At 39.5% G+C, this 23,208-nt stretch overlaps 2 protein-coding genes across 3 annotated transcripts in view; both read left to right on the forward strand.

The window, feature by feature from the left end:
- The window catches only part of GON4L (gon-4 like), a 3,426,849-nt gene that overhangs the window by 60,873 nt on the left and 3,342,768 nt on the right, over positions 1 to 23,208 (forward strand). The gene's annotated exons all lie outside the window — the stretch shown is intronic.
- On the forward strand, positions 15,910 to 17,937 carry LOC122808991. Its single transcript, XM_044080160.1, has one exon. The coding sequence runs from the start codon at positions 16,142 to 16,144 to the stop codon at positions 16,946 to 16,948; it is 807 nt and encodes a 268-aa protein (XP_043936095.1). The 5' UTR covers positions 15,910 to 16,141; the 3' UTR covers positions 16,949 to 17,937.

Raw genomic sequence — 23,208 nt, forward strand, 5'->3', positions numbered from 1 at the left:
CATAGTAAAAAACTAAAACCATGGATAGGCACTTTCCTGCTGTCTGTGGACAGCCTGATGGACATGGACAACCTGAGACAATCTAGCAAATCTCTCATGTATACTGACAACCACTTAATCCTGACACAAGCAAATATAGTATGTGAGAAATGTAGTTACACTATGAAAATTGAGACACAACAATCACATACTGACAAATCAAATGACAAACAGGTTGTCAGCACAAGCACATTTCCCTCAGTAAATAAGGTCTCAGCACATAAACCAAAATATACAGAGGTACTCACAATTAACTTACCAAAACCTCAGAGGTCTCCCGCACATTGCCCTTAGAAACCACATGCAAACAAAACCAACTCAGCACCAACCACTACACATAAAAATACACATCACAGTGTTTCCACAAACAAGCCACTAAGGTGAAACACCACACATTCAAACATCTTGGTCATGGGAGACTTCATCTTGAGACAAATGAATGCCCCCCCTCACCAAGTTGGATAAAGACAGGGTTACGGTCACTTGTCAGGGGCCAGGATTCACCAGATCACTCAGGCACTCAGGTCATTCCAGCACAAGTACCTGTATGACTCAGTCATAGTCCATGTGAGTGTGAATCACCTGAGCTGTAACTCCCTGGACTATATGAAGAGCGACATGATGGACCTCTCTGAATACACAGGCTGGTATGAGCACTGAGTAGCATTCTACTTTCACCAAGAATGATACCACAATACAAACTGAAAATAATTGACTTAATAATTGGCTTAGCTACTGGTGTCAATCCAAGGGAATCCAGTATTTGTCAGCCTGAGACAGCATGATCAACAGACCACTCTGCTTTGCCAGAGATGGTCTGCACCTGTCACAGCTAGGCCTCTGAATACTGGCCAAGGCATTAGCCACCCCTGTAGTGCCTTTTTTAGGCACTGCCAAACCAACAAACCTACCAGTGCAACAAAGTATTCTAAGCCAAGCTGAACGTACTGCTGCTAAATGCTTAACAAGAAACTGCACTCCCTGGAAGCTGTCTTCGCGCTGGAAAATGCTGATGACTGTGCAGTTACAGAGATGTTGTTCAAGGCTGTGAAAAGCACCCCAGCAGTCCAAGGCTACAATCCCTATCACACAGTCAGAACACCCTCTAAAAAGGAAAAGACAAAGGAGGAGGTGTTTCCATTTACATAAAAAACAATCACACCTCTAGACTGGTCATGCAGAGTGACTCGCTTGAGCTACTCCATGTCTAGCTAACCATAGGCAAAATCCCCCCACCATATCATCACTAGCTACAGGTCCCCATCCATGAACCATGAAAATTAGCCCCCATACCTGAAGTTACTAGACTCACTTACCATTCAGTCCAGCACACTACTCATGAGTGATTTAAACTATCCTTCCAAAAACTGGGAAATATACATCACACCTATGCACAGATTTTCCAGTAACTGTTTTACTTTTGGATTCAGCATCTGACATTATACTGTACTGAAGGACTTGGTAATACAGTACTTGAATTCTGCCCACTGTCACTGATAGTGTGAGAGAAGATGTTTCCAGTAACTGTTTTACTTTTGGATTCAGCATCTGACATTATACTGTACTGAAGGACTTGGTAATACAGTACTTGAATTCTGCCCACTGTCACTGATAGTGTGAGAGAAGATGATGTTACAGTGCTCTCTTTTACCCTAATAATACTAATACTAATACTACTACTAATAATAATAATAAAAATAATACAAAGGAAAAGTCCTTAAGAATATGTTGCCGCAGGGATTAGAAGTAAAGACGTACGTTCCATAGTTTGAAACAGTTACTAACTCAATTTCTAGAGTGCCTGAAGTGTAACGGTTAAAGTAAGCAAGCGATGTGTTAAGTATACGCAGAAGCAAATACTTTAAATACACATCTTCAATTAAGCTCCTCAGCTGAGACTACTAGCAAGGGAAACACTAAAAAAAGGTATGGTGGCTTTGCCTAAAACAGGTCGAGATGCTGCCTAAATTGTAAAGTTTGTGTTTATTTGAAAAATAAGCACATATTTCTGCAATCTGTATTCGTACATGTGTATCAAAGACACATAGGCTGGTATCCATAATCCGTGAAGAGTGGTGCTATGTGGATATGCAAATCCCAGACTTGCAGGATGACTAGTGTTTCTATTTTACTTTCGTTTTGTGGTACTTGCTTGTTTTAGTCAAGCCACAAGGTAGTGAGCATTCTGCATCTACCCTGTGCTGATTTCAAAGCTGCTTAGAGAATCTACAAAAATAAGTGCCATTTTTTAATTTATTCTGATTTATACTGCACTTGTATTTGATTAACTGTGCTGTTTTATTAACTTGCATCACATATGCACTGTATTTTTCACTGTTTTACTGTTAAACTGTTTAATTAACTGAGTGTGAACTGTTCTGCTGTTATAGTTAAGTATGTATCTATTCTCCTGTGTTAAATTGACCTAAACAGAGTTTAAATATCTTTAGCATAGTCTGGTTACTGGTTTTGGTGTATCCAGATCTGTTTGTGTGATTCCTGTGTTTCCTGTGCCATCTTGTGTTGGCTGGGGCCAACCTCTACCTTAGATGTGTCCAACCTGCGGCCCGCGGGCTACATGCGGCCCTCAGAGCTCTTCCATGCGGCCCTCAAACTCTAACTGCAACATCGATGTACGCATGCCCCAAAACACTTTTTTTGTTTTGTGTTTTTCGCTCCCGTGACCTGTAATGCTAATGTCGGTGTGCGCATGCGCCAAAGCACCATTCTAGTTTTGTTTTTGAGCCAAAAAAGGGTCAGTGTGTTTACACCATTATTTTGCACCGAACAATCAGTGTGTGTGTGTGCGTGTGTGTGTGTGTGTGTGCGTGTGTGTGTGAGTGCGTGTGTGTGTGTGTGTGTGTGTGTGTGTGTGTGTGTGTGTGTGTGTGTGTGTGTGTGTGTGTGTGTTCTCGCTGAAGAGGGATTCATGTATGGATTTGCTGCTGTTGCCTTTGAAAGGGACAGCAATTACCTGTGTTAATAGGTAAGTATGGAGTGAGTGAGTGCATGCATGAAAGCAGAATTGTGTGCGTGAAAGTAGAAGAAGAGTGTGTGTGCATGTGTGTATATGTGTATATGTGTGCATGACTGAGAGAGACGCATGCACAAAGAGGCTAACAATGATCAGTCTACCTACTGAACACAAACAAGTTAGCTCACAAATATATCATACATTAAGAGTACACTTTCATTAAATTGCGGCTTTCCTGACAGGGAGAGTGTTGTATTGAACATGAACTCATACCTCTTAACTGTATGGATTTTCAAAGAATGTCTGAATTTTTGCCTCATCTTCCAATTTGTGTCTTTTGCTTAGGAAATAAAAGTAGTCATCCAAGGTAATGCAGTTCCAGGGAGTAAGAATGAGACAGCAGCCTAGGGTTAATGGGTCAGTAGTTGACTGACTATGTGGGACTGTAGCATATAAAGTTGTATTGTTTTTTCAGACAAACAAAAAAGCACCTAGTACTGTTTTTTCATTGGTGGGTTCTAAGCAGAGGTAGATTGGACAACAGTAAGCATAACTTTGGCGGATCATCAATACTGGCAAATCAAGTGGGCACAATGTCATTTTTTAAATGTTGGGGATTTTAGTGTGTATGTGTGTGCTTATGTGTTGGGAGTGCTGCAACAGTAGATGATTATTAAAGGCCGAGACTTACAGACTGTGGAGAATATGTTTCTTTGTTTCAAAACCTAATACTTGGGTACGCATACCAGAAGTAGATTTTTTAAGACATAGCTTCTTGCCATTTACAGTGGATGGATATTTACATTGAATGGACAATGTATTAGCATGGGCCTGTGGGGTTCTGAAGGATGCCAAGTCTACCACTGCCAATGTCTTGTAAAGTGGCCTGGAAATGGATATTGGGATGTTACTGAAAAAATATAGCAAGTGGGCTTAGAAATATAGTTTAATTAAACAAAGTGTACTTCCAATTTACAGGCCATAATTTAATTTATTTCAGGTAGTCCAGATACTGGTAGATTGTATACCATTAGACTTAATTAGGGAGAGCTGTCATTCTGGGGAAACAAGCAGCTCTAGTTTCAGTGAAAGCTCTGTGGTTGCTTGCAGGTAGGAAGTTGCAGGATGTTGATGCAATGTGTTTTATTTATTATTTTTAATGCATTTGTCATTTCAAAGCATGGTTTTCTTTGATGCAAAAGAAGGCAGGACTGAATGAGCCATATAATGTTTAACTGACAATAATGGGACAGAAAGATTATAAGTGATGTATAATGTTTGCAGCTACAGTTGTTTCAATGGTGTCTGTGATGCATAACCATTTTTGGGCCTGTGTCCCACTTTTATTTTTCGCTTTGTCCAGATTTCTTGCTCTAAGGTTGAGAGGTATGGTTCCATACTAAATCAGAAGTTGTATTTACCTTGGAAGACTTTTCGGCATAATTATGAAAAACAGAGCCTTTAATATCTCTGCTTATTTCCAATATAAACTGCCATGTAACCTTGCAAATAACCTTCTTATTAAGCTACTTTATTTCTTTTGGAATTGACAGGTATGATTCATCTGTTCGGACATAAGCATAGAGTGCTAATGTGACTTTGATTTCTTGCAGCAGTCTGTGGTTTACATAATCACAATAACTTTTCTGTGTTTCTGGGTGTGTAATCAGTTTAACAGTTTTAAAGATGTTTTCCAAAAATAAATAAATATATAATAAATAAATAATCCTCTCTACACTTTGAGCTATTGACAAAGTCTGGGAATTAGTTTTTTTCAAAAGCGAAGGTCAGCATTACAGCTCAGTAAACTGTCAATCTGTGAGTAACTTCTGCACAAATTAAAATGTCTGAATGTCAAATGGCTTTAGATTGGAGGGAAGTTTATTTTAATTTATTTTATTTTATTTTACATTTGTTTACCGGGAAAGTCCGACTGGACACAGGTCCATTTTCAGTGGAGGCCCGGGGAGAAAAGCTCCAAAAATAACACAAAACAATGTAATACAATACATGAGAGAGAGACAGCAAATTATGGATGTAGTACTCATACAATATGGCAGAAATTACATCTCGCAACAGTGAGAATCATTGAGGTACAGAATAAACTTAAAAACATTTTTTTTTTACAGTTATAATTACAGCAAGGCAAATATCAATGAGTAAAGTTTTTAGGAGAAAGCGGTTTGTACATAGCTGAAGCTCTGAAACAATCTTTTGGTATGGATTAACCTGGGGATTGACACAAGTTATATGTTCACACCAGTATGTAGCATTATAGTTTATGGTTTTCTTATTGATTTACTTTTTGCCGAGCAGTTGTTTGTTGATTTATTGATGGTCCTTGGTGGTGGGAAATTACATGGATGAATCCATCTCTATTATGATTTTTTTTTCAGATATTTTGACTTCCAGACAATTTCATTCAATGAGTGGGTGTCATGTGATTACTGAGGTTGCCTATTTTACAAGTAGGGGCTTGTGTGTGTGTGTGTGTGTGTGTGTGTGTGTGTGTGTGTGTGTGTGTGTGTGTGTGTGTGTGTGTGTGTGTGTGTGTGTGTGTAATAGAAAGAGAGATTTAATATGTATACTGAATATAATTTTGCAAATGGAATTCTTAGTTAAACATGCCCCTCTTCTCGGGCAACTAGACTTGAGTAACCAATATTAGATCTTAGCCATCCAGCTGGGAAAGATTAGTATGCGGATTTTCCATCTGGTTTGATGAAGGCTATGCTACTTACCCAAGGACTACATTTATGGCTATACATCCAGCCATCGTGTTGCTGAACTACATTGTTTGATAATGAGAGGAGCTTTTTACAGAAGTTGAAGGTTTTTGTGTCAAGAGCCTGTCCATAAAAAGTGGCTTGTTTATGTTGCAGTGAAGGCTGTGGTCTTTGTAGTGAGCGTTTTAAGTATAACCAGTATTTCTGAGGTAGAGGAAGTCTCTTAAGGCAGGATCTTTCTTAGCCTGGAAAGCAAGCCAATGATGACATTTATAGGGGCCAGTGAGAGACGGAGGAAAGCAAGAAGCTTTTTAGTCTGTTTGGATAACTAAGTGAACTTAGTCCTTTGACCTTTTTTGTCAGAAATGGTTGAAGTCTTTCTTTTGGCAGGGTGTTTTGCTGAGGCACATGCTAAAAGGGGCATTGCACTCAATAATGGCTCTTGTAAAGGAAGAATACAGGGATGTTATGACCTCCTTGTCCCTAGATGACATACCCTTACTAATGAAGTGGGCCATGTAAAAAGCTTTCCTTACAACGGAGACAACGTGGTGGTCAAAAGTCAGGTTTCTATCAACCTGGGTGCCCAAGTACCATACGACTTATTGCGTGCTTACAACATTGTTATTAATGTGATAATTTGTGGGGACATCACTCTCCTCAAAGGGGATGATGATGCATTTTTTGGCATTTAGCTTGAGGCCATATTTCTGGCACCAGTTATTTGTTTGGGTGAGACCCTCTTGTAGCTTATTCAGAATTGTTTTTAAGTCAGTAATGTGAATTCTTTACTTTATTGCAAATTTGTTGGGTTATTTTTGTGGATTATAGTATTGTAGGACTGCTGATGTTGACATTTTAGGTAGCCGGACTGCTGGAATGGTTTTCCCAGTGAGAAATGCTAGTGCTGTAGTGAATATCTGTTTATTTGTAAAAAATATATATATAGATAGATAGATAGATAGATATATTAACTAAGACGTTAGAGTTAACTGTTATTACATTTATTCATTGTTCAAATGCAACTACAGTACAGCCAGGAGGTCGACTGTGGTCTTCCGGAGCAACGAAAGCGTTAACTATATGATATATTTTATATGCGGCCCCAAGACCATTTTTGTTCACTCAATGTGGCCCCAGCAAGCCAAAAGGTTGGACACCCCGAGTAAGTGAACTGCTTGGAACTGGTCTGGCATAGGGTGTTTGTCTAGGAGCTCAGGGACAAGGGTTGATTAGTCATTTCCAGTGTTTCTATTTTACTTTTATTTTTGTGGTACTTACGCCCCACGTTTGCATGAGTGCACTTGTTTGCTTGTTGCACATTGCTGCTGTGCTGTTTTAACCCTTTGCGAGGTATCTCATATGCAGTTTTTCCCTTACCAGCACTCCTGTGTAAATGAGGCCCTCCCCTACAGCTACTGTATTGATTTTATCCAGCCCTACTCACACCTATAGATACTCTTCTCATATAGTACCCACTCTAGCATCCCTGACCTCTCTTCCACAGATTATGACAACCATGGATGGACAGTTTCCTATGATTTCTTCTGCTATTCTGGTTGATATGGGCACCCTGAGACAGTGAAGCAACTGCCGCATGTACACGGACAACCCTCTACTACTACCACCTAGGAACACCATAAGTCAGCTTATGATTATAACCAGTTCTAACAAAAACACTGATAACAGTCAATTCACTATCTACTCCACAAATGCTACTCCAGTCGCTCCAGTGGCACAGGCTAAGCTATTGGAAATAACCATAGACTCCCACCTAAAATCTGATAGTCATCTCAACTTAACTATTAAAAAAGTACATGTCAAACTGGGATCACTCTACCATATCAAACCGTTTCTTACCAACAACACAAGATCAGCCATTGCTGGCTCCCAACTTCTCTCCACCCTACTCTATGCATCTCCCATTCTGACTAATCTCAACAAAACTGAATTAAGCAAAATGGAAGCCTACTATAACAGAATTGCCTACTTTGCTGCAAATTGCTCATATAGAAATCATCACTGTACTGCTTTGAGATAGCTTCACTGGCTTGAACTGCCCAACTTCCTAACTTGCAATCAGCTCTGCCTCTGTCATTCTATTACCTCCCCAATAAGTGTCCTGCCCTCAAAAACCTAGTACAACATCACTCAGCCAAAAGGCCTCTTAGATCATCAACCAAACTACTACTAGAAGTCACCAACAGCTACAATAGCTTTGGAGACACACTATATAGTAGTTCAGTGGCTAAAAAATGGAACTCTCTCCCCACTAGCATACAAAACATATTGTCCAAAGCCTCCTTTAAAAACCTCATTAGGCAACATCTCAAGCAAAGTTGACAGTGCCATGACTGCTCCCCAGGCTAGTGAAAGCGGGTAAGGTACACATAATAAACGTAGAATACTTGATAATAGTTTTCACTCTTAGTCACAAACACTGGCTAATGTACAGTGTATGTACTGTACCTGTGTACTATGTATGTATTCTGCCTATGTTCCAAATTTCAGCTGTACACCACAAATCTATTAATTACCTTTATTTTTAAATTAATATTTTCTTGTTTGTTCTCTCTACTGTAACTGTTAATGTGCTGCATACCACTGTAAAAACATGTCTATTGTAATTTGTGTGTATACTGATCATGTCTAAATATCTACATGTATCTGTAATTTTCCTGTGTGGAGTTTTTCTCCCTGGGCCTCTGCTGAAAAAGGGCCTTTTCAGCTCAGTCAGACAATACTGGTTAACAAATGTAAAATAAAATAATAAATAAAATAAAGTGAGAGATGCAATTACATTAAGAACCTAGAATCATTGCTGTCTCAATCACAAGTCAGCACATCTGGCACTGAGAAGGTTGTCTGCTCAAACACCACAAATACCAGTGAATCTATATTGGATGGGAGATAGGAAATTCACCCCGGGGATCATGTCAGTCGCCCTGCTAGACAGGGGCCTGGAGAAGTAAATATTGTGGGAAGAAATATCCAGGGAATTGTTATGGCTAGGCTTGCATAGGCATAGCCTAGTACCAACCTATGAACCTATGAACACCACCCACACTTGTAGAACACACTCCCACATATGTGGAGATTCTAAACAAGAACATACTTAAACATGAACACCCAGAGATACCATGACTTTGTCAATGCCAATGCATTGGATCAGCTGGTCGACACCTCCTCAAGAGGTGAAAATATCCTGGACCTGATACTAACCAACACAAGTAGTAGCACCCCTACAGAGTCATCAAAAAATCATATAAGCACCTACATAGCTGCATGGACTCAGCAATACCTGACAAAGCCAAATCATCTTCCTCAAGGAAGAGTAAACCTGTCTGGTGGACAGCAGCAATAAACAAACTCTATAATAAAAGGAAAAAAATTGCTGTCCAGGACCAAGAACAAGCAGGTGCCAAGTTGCAAGCAATCTCTCCTTTGTCTGAACAAGCAAATAAGGTCACTGGTGAAATCCTCTAAGGCTAACTTCTAGCCCAAACTGACCACATCCACTAAGGACAATCAAAAGACCTTCTTCACATATTTCTGCAGTCTCAAAGGTAACACCCAAATCTGCTCTGAACTGGTGGTCAAGAACACCACGTACACAAACGCCATAGATATAGCCAACCTGCTGGCAGATAGGTTCAGTGAAAACTTCACCCCCCATGCCCCCATCAGTAAACCAGGACATCTCCAGCACCTGACCCCTCCCCTCATCACCAGGGAGCAGGTCTTTAATGCCGTCTCAAAGGCAAAAAATACAGCCTCCATGGGACCTGACAACATCCCTGGCTGCGTCCTACATGAACTCAGGCAAGAGCTCTCAGCATCATTAGGCAGCCTATTCATCCAAAGCGTGAGCACCGGCTTTGTCCCAGCCTAATGAAGAACAGCCACTGTCATCCCTCTACACAAAGGTGGAGCGTCCACTGACCCAGGCAATTATAGGCCCATCAGCCTAACTAGCCTGATCTGGAAGGCCATGAAATACATTATCATGGACCTTATAAACAAGGACATTGGCAACCTCCAAACACTTGACCCCACACAGTTTGGTTTTGTCAAAGGGAGATCATGCCTGTTAAACTTGGTCGACTTCTTCGAAACAGTCACCAAAGCCATAGATGAGGGGAAGACTATGCACACTGCCTACCTTGACCTGGCCAAAGCCTTCGACACTATTCCCCACTCGGGCATAATAGATAAACTCTCCCAGCTAGGCATCAACCATTATGTTACCAGATGGATAGCTAACTGGCTCACTGATAGAACCCACTCAGTCAAAATAGGGGAAGCCACCTCTAGTAGTAGACCTGTAACTCGTATTGTACCCCAGGATTGGTCTTTGGGCCTCTATTGTTTGGGATATACCTTTCTGAGGTGCAAGCCAAAACCACCGGTCTGTGGCTGACCAAGTTTGCAAGATGACTGCAAGCTGGGTGCTGTCTTAAATTCCCCCTAGTGATGTGAACATCCTCCAAGAGGGCCTTACCCAAACTAATGACTAATGCCAGAAGCATGACCTCAAACTGAATACCAAGAAATGCATCATTATCCCCTTTGGGGAAAATGGCATCCCCACTAATTATCACATTAATAACAATGTACTAAGCACGTAATCAGTCGTGAGGGACTTTGACACCCAAGTTGATAGCAACCTGACTTTTGACCACCATGTTGCCTCCGTTACACAGAAGGCTTTCTACATGCTCCACCTCATAAGTAAGGGTATTTCATCCAGGAACAAAAAGGTCATAACATCCCTGTACTCCTCCCTTATCAGACCCATTATAGAGTACAATGCCCCCTTCAGCATGTACCTTGCCACGCACATGTAGCAGCTGGAGAGACCACATAGGTTCCTGACCAGGAAAATCCAGGGTGTCAAACACCTATCCTATTCAGATAGGCTAAAAGCCCTGTCCCTCTACTCAGTCTCATACATTCTGCTCAGGGTTGACTTATGTCTAACATACAAGGCTGTCTCAGACCCAGCCTTGATGGAGTTACTGCATATCCGTAAGTCAAACTCCACTCGCACAACCCACATACAAGGCCTCAACCTGGTCTGTGACATTAATAGAACTTGTTGGCAGGATAGATTTGTGTCCCAAAGACTCCCCCATCTGTGGAATAGACTCCCTCTCCATGTCAAGCAGAGTACCTCACTGGCCCTCTTTAAGAGGAACTTGGACGACTGGATGGAAAACAGAAAATACACCCCTGGGATCCCACCTGTGTTGCTGCTGGACAGGGGAAACAGGTGCTGACTTTGTGGGAACATGAGCGAAATTCTTGGCTAGGCTTATAAGGGCCTCTGGGCCAACAGCCTTGTATTCTCCTATGAACCTATGAACTACATAAATGCATAGTTTTTTTTATAAACACACCTCCCTATCGCGAAAGAGTAATATGCTTAAGGCATAAGCAATAGGGAGGCAGCTAATATGCAGACTGGGGCATCAAACATTTGTGTATCAGTAGGATTTATAGAGGTGAATCAATAAGGAGCTCATTTGCATTGCATACCAAATATGTAAATGGCCCTGAATTTATGCCAGTAAGCAGCTATTTAATAGAAGAATACAGAGATGGAAGGGAAAAGGTTTCATATGGTGTCAAGAACATGCTTGTGCATACATGAGCAGACTACTGAAGGGGTCAGTGGGGGAAATGTTTAATTCTGATGTCAGAGTCATGCTTGTGCACAATTGGATATATTCATACCTCTCAACGGTACATATTTTCGCACACTGTCCAGATTTTTTCCTCATATTTTTAGTCCATTTTTCATAAAATTGTGTTTTTCTGGAAAATCAGTGGCAAATCATTAGACTGAAGTTAGAAAATAATAACAGACATTTGAGTTTCAGACTTCACATCCTTCAGAAAATTCATGCTAATGCAAAACCTGTTATTCTATCAGCTTTTTAGGTTTGTAAGAGCAATATTTAAAAATTGTCCCTATTTTTGGGCCTTTGTCCCAGTTTTATTTATGGCTTTATCCATATTTCTTGCTCTAAGAGGTTGAGAGGTATGGACATATTGCTGGAGGAATTAGTGGGGGAAGTGTTTCATTTTGGTGCTTGTGCATACCTTGTGCATACTTGAACTTACTGCTGAAGGGATCGTGGGGGAAGTGTTTCATTTTGGTGCTTGTGCATACTTGAACATACTGTTAAAAGGATCTGTAGGGAAATATTTCATTTTTGGCTTGCACATACTTGGACAGACAATTAGCCATGGTGGTGCAGTGGTTAGCATTGCTGCCTCACAGCAAGAGGTTCTCCGGTTCGATCCTCAGCTGGGGTGCCTTCTGTGTGGAGTCTGCATGTCCTCCCTGTGGTTGCGTGGGTTTCCTCCGGGTGCTCCGGTTTCCTCCCACATCCCAAAGACATGCTGCAGGTGGATTGGACACTCTAAATTGGCCCTAGGTGTGAGTGTGTGCGTGTGTGTGCCTTCTGTGGAAGGTTGGGCGCTGGGCTGGCAACTCGACACTGTAAAACTCCACTGCCAATCATGAGTGGACAAGATGATCCGCTGTGGCGACCCCTAACCAGGAAAAGCCGAAAGAAGAAGAAGACATACTTGGACAGACTACTGAAGGGTTGGCTGTGGGCAAGTTCATTGACTGCAACTCAGATATGAATGGCGAAGCATCGCATTTAACAAGGGATGTGCGTACCACGTGACATGGATAGTGGACAATGAATTCCAAGAACACCTCATTAGCATATGTCATTTTACAAAATTTCTCCTTTGCATCTCAGTATGCTTAAGGCATTTTGCATTAGCATAAATAGCCTCTATGAATCTCACCTTTGTTATGCTCATTTGTAAACATCAGGGATACCCATATCGCATTTGTGCAAATGATTATGAATACCAGCCATAAACTTAAAAAGAGGTTCATACCTCTCATCCATCCAGATTTTTACCGAATGTCCTTTTCCTCATAAAATCTGTATTTTTCTAGCAAATCACTGAAGAATGAAGTCACTAAATAATGATATACAGTTGAGTTTCAGACTTTATTTCCCTCAGAAAAATGCATGCTAATCCAAATCCTTTTATTCTAGTAACTTTCTAAGTTTATATGAGCAATATTTAAAATCTGTCCCTATTTCTGAGCCTCTTCCTGCTGCCATTATTTTAGGTTTTGTCCATATTTCTTGCTGTAAGAAGTTGACAGGTATGAAGAGGTTACAACCAGTCCTGATAAATCACCATTAAATTTTACCCAGAAAAAATATCCGTCAGTTCTCTACATGTTGAATAACATCATAATAAAAAAAATCATCAAAGCACTGTAGTGTGTAGAAAGCGAGAAAAATAAATGATAGTGTATTACAACTATACGTATAAGTCTGACAAAAAAAAAAACAGCAGTGTGTGTTGATGTATTGTTGAGTAGTGTGCAAAAATACGTGTTAGTACTACCAAATGTTCCCATTGTTAGCTCTTCTGAAGAACTAGGAGGATCCAGAAATACATCTATTCATTCTCCGATTACTAATTTAGAATCGCGGGGCAGAAAGAGTCTATCCTCGTAAAGGATTCAGCATACAGGAAGCAGGAAAGTACTGCCAGTCTGCCGGACAGGACGCCAGTCGGTAGTGGGGGTTGGGACACGCGCGCAAGCACAGACTAGCTCTCCAATGATTGCAATTCGGGCTCTTCCAGTCCTAAAGTGGAAGGCAGCCGCCACCCACGACAACAAATAGCAGTTCGCAGGATCTTCATTCACAGTGTCAAACCAAAGTTCCCAGTTATGCCAACACAAGGAGGTAATCGGGCACAAACAGTATCATCGTAAGTGCGCACCAACCTCCAGAAAGTAGTTGCCCCACCACCACCAAGAATAGTTGTCCACATTCTGCACAATTCATTTTCTAAATACCTAAAAATCTAGAAAAAAACACCCTTAAAGAATGTCTATTCATCGGGTAATGCGTCTGTTTAACTATAGAATTTGAAAACTGAAATAATGGTAAATAATGGGACGTTATAGTTTAAATTATAACACATCTCATCACATAAAATAAATTAGTCCAAAAACGTGCCTTGGCATACTTGCGGTGTGCCAGCTGCTCCCAGACGAGAATCCGCAGAGATGGCGTCAAAGATGAGAATAAAGCGATGAGGCGTCAACACCAACTGTTGCGCCGTTGTATAGTTTTCCAGAAGTACAGTGCAAAAGTATTAAACAGAATAAAAAAATAGGTTGTTACTGTTAGTTCTTAGGGTTGTCACCTTTTCATATACCCAAAGTTGGACATTTTTTGTAGAAACTTGAGATTTTGCAGGACAATATACCCACAGCCAGTGCAAAGTAACTTCACCCTTTTGCCCAAATAAAAGCTTGTTATTGTAGCATTTGATTTATGCTATTTCATATAACATTTATGTGTTTCAGATACAAAATAACTGCTTTATACAACTGTTAAGGAAAACTTAGGAAATATTGTTTGCCCTAAAATCTGAGGACATTTGCAATTTTTTTAGTTTTTTTTCGCAGGGCACAATTGCCAAAAAAATGAGCTGTCCCTCGCAGGAACAGGTGGTAACCCTCTTAGTTCACGATCTTTTCCATCTAAAATGGGGACAAAGCAACATACCCCCTCCCATTAAAGCAGTTTTAGATACTGTATTATTATCTTAAAATGTTCATAGAAAAAGACGGTATGTATGTTTTCTGAAGTAAAAGAAAGTTTTAACTTTGATTACAATTATTTACTGATGATTATTAATATTTACTGCGTGTAATCCATCATCAATTTATAAACAAAATTCCAGTTTAGAATGGACGAGCAAAACTTTCAAGCCAAAAGTTATGGAAGTCCCTAAAATGTATTTATTTTTCTTTGTTAACTAGGGTAGACCACAACTGATCCAACTGGCCATTTCTCAGTTCCTCGGCTACAGATTAAAAAACCTTTTGAGAAATAAACGCTGGTGCTATACATCGCCAAATGTTCCGTTCTCTCATCAAAATTACCTAACAACTGCCAAGTGTTTAAACGATTGTGTAAAATGAAACCTTGATGCCTGCCTGTGCTCCATTAGAGGAGTGAAAGCCGGGACTTTCAGGCATTTTCCATTAAGAGAAGCAGTATACCGTACGAATTATTTAAAGCAGTCTCAAATTATTTGTTCGGTAATTCTAGACAAAACAAAAATAATGGGGGCCAAAACCCAAACTCAGCGACAATTTTTAAGTATTATTTTAATTCGCTTAAAATAATATGAACATCAGATTTTGTATCAAGGTGAAATTTCTGAATAATAAATAACTGGACTGAAGTTCAAACGTCTGGCATTATTCACAGAGATTTCCCAGAAAATAAAAAAAAATGTTACTGGGGACAGGGCAAAAATATGAGTCAGGATTAGGGATATCCAGCACAATTAGGGGGCAGTTCAGTTGAAAGGTATGGTGTGTCATACAGACGACTGAAAACACTGAAGGGGTACAATATCCCCCTAGTAGAACCTTCCCTCTCTTTTTCCGTTCTTTGCAACAGTTTGGCATCAGTAAACATACCTCCAATGCACCTCAATAGGAGGAACGTTCCTCATTTTGAGTCTTAAAACGTCCGTGTTTCTCGCGGTTCCACAATTAAAGGCCCTGTCATACATTCATTGTGATGAGTTTTTAACTGTTATCCATATTAAAAATAAAACCGAATCATATTAATTCAGGAAATGAACCTCTTATTAATGCAAAGTAACACATTTTACCATACTGTAAGCTCCCTAGCTGAAGTTATTAGTTAGCTGATAGTATGTGTCCCAGATTTTGCCAACGTTTTCATATTACGAAAGGTAATATTCCACATTTTGGAGACGGCGAGACAAGAGTTACGGAAGTGGGTTGAACAGCATTTTGTATACATGTTCTATGCACGTAACAAGCACTAAATGCAGGGAGGACACCTTCTCTACCTTATTTAGTTTCAGTAGACACTAAACTTAGATTAGCAGCAGCCAGCTGAATCCTTACTAAACGCCAAATGAGGTGTCAGATGCCTAGCTCAGCTGGTTAAGCATCTGCTGTTTTCCAGGGACAACTTTCTGGATGCCTTATTTGTTCAGTTTGACACCAGGTTCTTCAACGCGAGGACGGACGGGGCGGGGCTGCAAGTTAGGGAGGAGCCAAGACACGAGAGCTTAAAACAGAACACCGGACAAGGTGAATATCTAGTGGTGTTTTTGCAGTTGGTGCAACTTGTTCAACCGAATGCAAAGAAGCTTCTACTGCCTTGAGCTAACTTAGCACAGAGTGCATTGGCGATTGCAGTTCCAAATACGCACACCAGATGATATAACAAATAGTGAAACCGGCAAAACGCAAGCATCCTTCACTTTAATTGCACTGAATTTATTTCCATTGATGATGCCAGCCGCTCAGTTCTGCAAAGACAAACTTCGGCGGTGTCCTTTGACTGGACTGGAGAGGAAAACCAGGGACATTTTAGACATGGTAGTGACACCAGATCGTATCCCTCAGTTTATAATTCCCTCTTTGGCAGTCCCTAACCAACAAAATAACAGGAAGTCTCAGCGGGTGCCCGTATCATTATGTTCCAGGCGAAGCAGCTTGGACCCTGCAACCATGGCTGCTGTTTATTCGGGATGTCTGGAGGAAGACGTCTACAACGACTTTCCACCGACTGCAGAACTGAGTGACCTGTCAGATCCAGTTACCAGGGCTGCCATGTCTCTGCCCCACTTGATTAAAGTCACGACGCCTTATGGCTTTCTAACGTTAGGCGAAAGTCCTTCCATTAAGAGGAAAGAGTCGTTGTTTTTTGATGATGAGGTCAGAAGAAAGGCTTTGCTTATAAAGCAAAGAGAATTTGATGTGAAGGCAGGTTTTCTAGTACGATGCCATTCAGCTCCCTTGCGGGAGTGCACCAAGCGACTCAATCCTGTCCCCACCAGTTCTGAAAAGGGTAGTCAATGCAGGAAAACTGGTCGCCACTCTATTTCTTGTGACTTAGGCAGCCTACTAACTGACAAGCTGGATTTCCAGTTACCTTTGCAACAAAGACAGGAAGAGTCAGAAAACTCAAAATGCAGCAAAAGTACAAAGAGGAGCAGATTGCAAGGACTCATCAAAAAACACTTGGCCGGCATCGAATGGCTCCGATCCAGTTCCACAGTACAGAGAAGAAGTAGGACAGCAAAAGGCCAATAAATGAAAGGCTGAACTAATAAACTGACTTTTGTTTACCTTTTGCTTTATATTCTTGTATAACATAGAATTTCGTATTATATTTTTGTATTTTTTTTGCTATTTTTACACGTTTGTTGCTCTTTGAATTTTAATACTATTGGATTTAAAGTTAGACAAAAGTCGTGTTTTAACAAAACACCCGAACAATTGTTCTCGAGATATAAAGTGAAATGTTATTGTTGGTGGATTTGCATTATTGAAGGGTAGCACGGATTTCAGTAGATGAATTTAATGGAAGTATGATTTGATATGAAATTAAGTTATCCTAGGGATTAGCATTGCTTCTAAAATGAAGAATGTTGTTTTTGTCATATTTAATGTTAGCAAGTGTTGAGTGTATATAATGAAAGCTATGCTTAAAGCACCTTTGACCGCTTCACAGCTGGAGAACTGCTAGAAGGTGTATTACTTCAGGTGAATGGAAAGGTGTTCTGTTAGCTCTACCGAGAAGATCAAACGTGTTTACACTACACTGCTCACATTTGAGTATTGTGAAAGGAAAGTCTGCACCCTTATTGTTAACCAGTTTTACGTATATTTTAAATTTTATAGAAACTTAAAGTTTTACAATTCTTTGGTTTTGAAATGTTTGTTTTGTGACGTTTAACGGCTTACAGGAGTCACTGCCAATCTTCATTGGACCTTTGAGGACAATGATGGATGCCCTTTAGGAATGGTAATGAATGGGTGCCCATTTAAACTAAGGTGTTGCATCCATGGCACCCATATAACTTAATTAAGGGAGGGTTTATCACAGACTAAGCCATTCTTGAATGTGATACAGTTCTGTGTAATGGTGCTATCTGGTAAAAGCCATCAACCAAAAAGTACATAAACATATCTGCACTTTATGAGAAATAATTATGTTTATTTTCAATGTAGAAGTTATATTTATATTGATGTTTTGCACTAAAAGAAGTAAATAAATAAATATACTATTTCTGCTACAAGGATTATCTGTTTTTTTTTCAGAGTAGTGCAATGAAAGCATACCGTGAAATATGCCGGCTTGAGTCAGTTGACTTATTATTATGTTACCAAAAAGTATAATGAATACATTACTTGTGTAGTACTGCAGATATCTGTCATGGTACTGTGAACTATAGCATAGTGAGTCAAAAGTAATAGTCATTTGTTTTTGATTTTTTAATCTCAAGGAGATTACTTTGTGTGTGATGATGAGTTTGTCTGATCTGCATTACCACTTCCTGTTTCTTTACTGTTCTCATTCCTTGTGCTTCAGTCAAAAATGGTTATTGTATGTATCTGCATGTGTTGGGGGGTACACATTAACTAGGACTGTCTAATCAAAGCAAACTGTTGCCTTATTTTTCCTTCTCGTCCCTTATTTTATCTTACCATTTTATCCGCAAAGCATGATTAATACAGTTTTCCAAACAATTAATTTTAACAGGCTGGCACTGTTTATTTGCTTAATAAGCGGGGGTATTGTTTCATCCTCATTTGTAGCAACACAATGTTTTCAGTAGAGTGTTTGCAGTGCGGTGACATCTATATTTGGAATACAATTTGCTGCAAGCAATTTGATGTATAGTTTAGGAAATGCACAGTCCAAACTGTTCATTGGATATGGAAAGGATGCAGCTTACAACCAGTGCTATGGGGAGGGACTTTTTATTCCATCTGCTCAGGTATAGATATCAGTGCTATCTTTTCAAAGGTCATATCCTTCGTAAGCAGCGCATGTTAAGTGCACAGAAAACGGTTTTATGACTCAGCTTGGTCTGCTCTTACCTCATTGTTCAGGCTGTGTTCATCTGGTGGAAAAGCTTTGCTTCTGACTGCCAGATGGAAGTCATTAATTATGTCTCTGGAACTTAAAGTAATATCAATCCGTGGAACATTTTTAGTCTTTAAAAAGAAAAAAAAACTTTTCACTATTATTTGACTGTTGAGGTTACAAAGCTTCTAAAAATCTAGTCTTGTTACCATGCTCTGTGAGAAAAATTTCAGATACAGTGTTGTTTTGTTATTTACAATAATAAATACATAGTGACACCTTTCTTTTACATCCTGCATGTGACTGTGGCAGTAACCATAAGGAATATTAAACAGCTGAAATTTTAACAATTAATAACATGCTTTGCAGGAATAAAGCACATTGGTAACAATAAAGATGTCCTTAAAATTAGACTTTCTGCAAACTAAATTCACTTACTGGTCCTGCTTCACTTGTGATTGGTTGAGTTATGTCTGGACAAGGTTAACAGTCAGAAGAAAACAACTGTTTGTAATCTGTTAGGGTTGAAAAACAAACAAAGTGTTTTTGCAGGGGGCAAGCTCCCATCCTCTGAACTTAATATGTACCAACTCTACTGTCACATAAATATAAAGGAGGGAGAAGCTTCCCTAAATAAAATAATCCCTTCCAACACACACTTAGAAACCCCACCGTCAACATTTTTTGTGGAAAATGCAATGGCAATTAAGGAGCTGAACTGAACCAGATGGTGCCTCATCCAATGTAAACTTGTTGAGATGTAGAGAAGCCTTAAGTCCCAGTCACCACTGAAATGTTAAGAAAACTAGTAATATGTTCAGCACTAATTTGTGTATCCAGTTATATACTGTATCTGTCTGATTCTACATCTCTCCACCTTTTTTGGTAGAAATGTAAAGGTTTTCAAGTAGTTCTCACAATAAGCTTTATGATAACACGTGACAGATTACTGTTGCAATCTAGGGATACTTAGTACAGTCCTTCAAACTGTGGAAGTTTAAGTTCAGTTATGGGAAAATATGCACCAAGTCCAAAATTGCTGTACTGAGGGAATTCATTTTTCTCTGATACACAGCAATCCTGGTAGTAGTAGAGAGGTGTGGGGGCTCTATGTGTGTCCAGAGACTTGACTCTGCAAAAAAAAAAAAAAACACATGTGTAACAGTGACTTCTGTAGTTCAGTATTATTTATTGTGAATCACATTTATTTTCTTGAAGTTTAAGGACTTGCACTGCACTACCAACAGAGCATCCCTGAATGACACTCATGAAGACAACATCACTTTCTTTGCATTTGCTGAACATATTTAGCATTTTTCTTAATTTATAAACAGCTCAGCACATGCACTAAAAGCAGTACTATTTTACAAGAATTGCAGATATGAAGTGGTCCTGAAAGTTTAGGAAACACATGTTTTTCTTAGCATAAGTATTCAAATCTCCCATTTGCAAGCATCATGTTTCAAAGATTCATATTCTGTTTTCAAATGTACAATGCAGTAACCAAAGGAAGACAGATGAGTTGTGTTGAAACCCACCCTTATCTCCACTGCATTGTGACAGTAATGAGGGAAGTTACACCTGTATTATTATAAAATATTCTTTTTCAGATTTCTGACAGTCTGATTATGCGACTACAACTCTAGGTTACACAAACAGACCAGTCTTAAAAATTAAAAAGAAAAAAGCAATGCATATTCAAAAGACATGCAGCTGAAACATCAGGGATCATTTGCTTATATCCCACTGGCTTCCACTATAGACATTGAAGGTATTACAAAGTGAACACTCTAGCTTGGTGGGGTTTTTCTTGCAGATTTTATGAAATGGTTTGTGTGTGTGACCCTTTTACCATTTGGCTTGGATGATTTTTTGGGCTACTTTGCAGACACCTTATTGTTTATGGACATCGGGCTTATTTTAAGCACTGTGTTTCTTAACTCTAGCCAAATAATCCATGTAAAGTTGTTACTGAATGATTTGTTTGTGCAACCATTTTACTGTGTGGCTTAGATGTTATTTCAGATATTTTGCATGCACCTTAATGTTTTTGCTCAATATGCTTATTTTAATCTCAATGTTTCTTAAATTTTGCCAAACAATCTAATTATGCAGTAAAAGTAGTATAGTAAATGAATATAACAATGCAACTATGTTGTTGTTTGACTTTTCCCGGTTAGGGGTCGCCACAGCAGAACTCCGGTCCGCTAATGATTGGCAGTAGATTTTCACAGTGCCGAGTTGCCAGCTCGACGCCCAACCTTCAACAAAGGCACACCCATTTACGCATGTCTTTGGGAAAGCCACTCGACCTGCGGGGAGGACATGCAGACTCCACACAGAAGGCACTCCCCGAACATTAGCTGAGAATCGAACAGGAGCACCTCTTACTGTGAGGCAACAACGCTGTCGCTGCACCACCGCGGGCACATATAACAATGCAACTATAATATTTGAAAAACAGTTGAGATTATTGATTGTTACAGAACATATGGAGGATGAGTATGGGTACTCATGAAGGCAAATAATTAAGGATAATTAAACATAAAATATTTACTTTGTGTGGAACAGCTATAGCAGGACTGAAAGGATTTCTTAAAGAGAAGAAATGAAACATAATTTGTAGAGGGTGTAGGGTGATTTTTAATTTTTGCTGTTTTCAGTTATTTTAGTTTCAGTCTAAAATTATCATTATTTTGATGATCAGCATTTTGAATGTGTGTGTACTCAAAATTCCAAAGCACAAGTATTCTGAATGTCAAAAACATAAAAAAGTTTGCCAAAACCTAAACTAACCAAAAATCACAATCCCCAAACCTCTTCCCAAATAAAACTGATCATGAAAAAGGCAAATAGCCCAATTTTGTGATCAGTATAACAAAAAAAAACTGGCAATACCATTAGACCAAAATATGTCTGAAGATTGGTACTATTAGGGGAGGTTTTCTTTGGACGGTAAAGTGTAGGTTTGGAATTTGGAGCAAAGATATGGTTAGGGGACATAACACACATTAGTAAGGATGGGGCTTGTTCCTGCTTTGCCATCTTAGTAATGCCTGCTAACCATAACCCTGCCCCTAACTCTAACCCTACACCTTACATTAGAAAAAACTTTTCTGTAACAGTACCACTACACAAGACACACACATACTAAAATTATGTCCTTACCTTGCTGTTACTGTAACCATAACCCGCAAACACTCGCACACATCACTAATATCCCATGCCTAGCCCTTATCCTAGCCCTAATCCACAAACAGTTGCACACACATCCCCACACTCAATGCTAAAGCATTCTGCATATCCAAAAGCTTCAATGTAACAAAAAAAAAACACTTATCTTCACAAAAGCACAGCTCACACACCACAGAAATAATGACCCTGCATTTGAAATCTGCCACGGTCATCAAATAGGGATTTTTACAAATTATGTATTCAACATAGTATATTGCAACCTTATACATATATATATATATATATATATGTGTGTGTGCGTGTGTATATGTATATATATATATATATATATATATATATATATATATATATATATATATATATATATATATATATATATATATATATATACACACACACACACACACATATATATATCATATATGTGTGTGTGTGCTTGTATGTGGTGTGTGTACACCACACACTTTTTCAGCAGACACTTAACTACTCTGACATACAGGATAAGAAGCAGATGCTTCATACAAGGCTAGTACCTTACTTTGATAAGTGGAAGAAGTAAATCTACATGCAAGCATTTATCAGCTTGGAACATAATCTTACGAAGCAGAGCAGCAGTGATGGGAAAATCTCTAAATGCACTTGCTTTTAGTCCTTTTTAATTTAATTAAATTTTTTCAAACTGTGTGTGGACTAATATTGCTACATACTCAAGTGTGCCAGCTTGCACTGCATGTGAAAAAGAAGTTATGTACTCACCATAACGTTCCATCTGAGTAGGTACTTCATTTGTCTGCAACCTGTGGGTATCGGATCTGAGCCGGCAGCTTTCCAAGCTACAAGATCCGAGCTCCTAGCTCCTCCCCTACCCATAATCCCCTGCTACATGCTGTATTACCTCAGATCGATTTTTGTCCCATCACACAACTCATAACCTCGACAGAAAAATACACCAGATTTAACTTCCTGACAAAAGAATTTCAGGTGACCAGAGAGCCCGACAAAGGTTCGGGGGATGGCGGGGGGGGGTCAGTTGCAGACAAATGAAGTACCTACTCAGATGGAACATTATGGTGAGTACATAACTTCTTTATCTGAAGTAGTTACTTCATTTGCTCTGCAACCTGTGGGACAGAGTCCCCAGCTACCTAGGAACAAACCTGGGTGGCCTTTACGGAAGGATATTCTGAAGCACCGTGGAGCCAAAGGAAGCCCTACCTCTCGAAATCATATCTAGTTTATAATGAGAAATGAACGTATGAGAAGAGGACCAGGTAGCTGCTGAACA

This window comes from Protopterus annectens, chromosome 8.part0 (assembly GCF_019279795.1).
Source record: "Protopterus annectens isolate FY-2018-M chromosome 8.part0, PAN1.0, whole genome shotgun sequence".
NCBI classification, from domain to species: Eukaryota; Metazoa; Chordata; order Ceratodontiformes; family Protopteridae; genus Protopterus; species Protopterus annectens.

Bases quoted from the DNA above. Each gene is read 5' to 3' on its own strand.
- LOC122808991 (XM_044080160.1), top strand. From the start codon at position 16,142: ATGATGCCAGCCGCTCAGTTCTGCAAAGACAAACTTCGGCGGTGTCCT.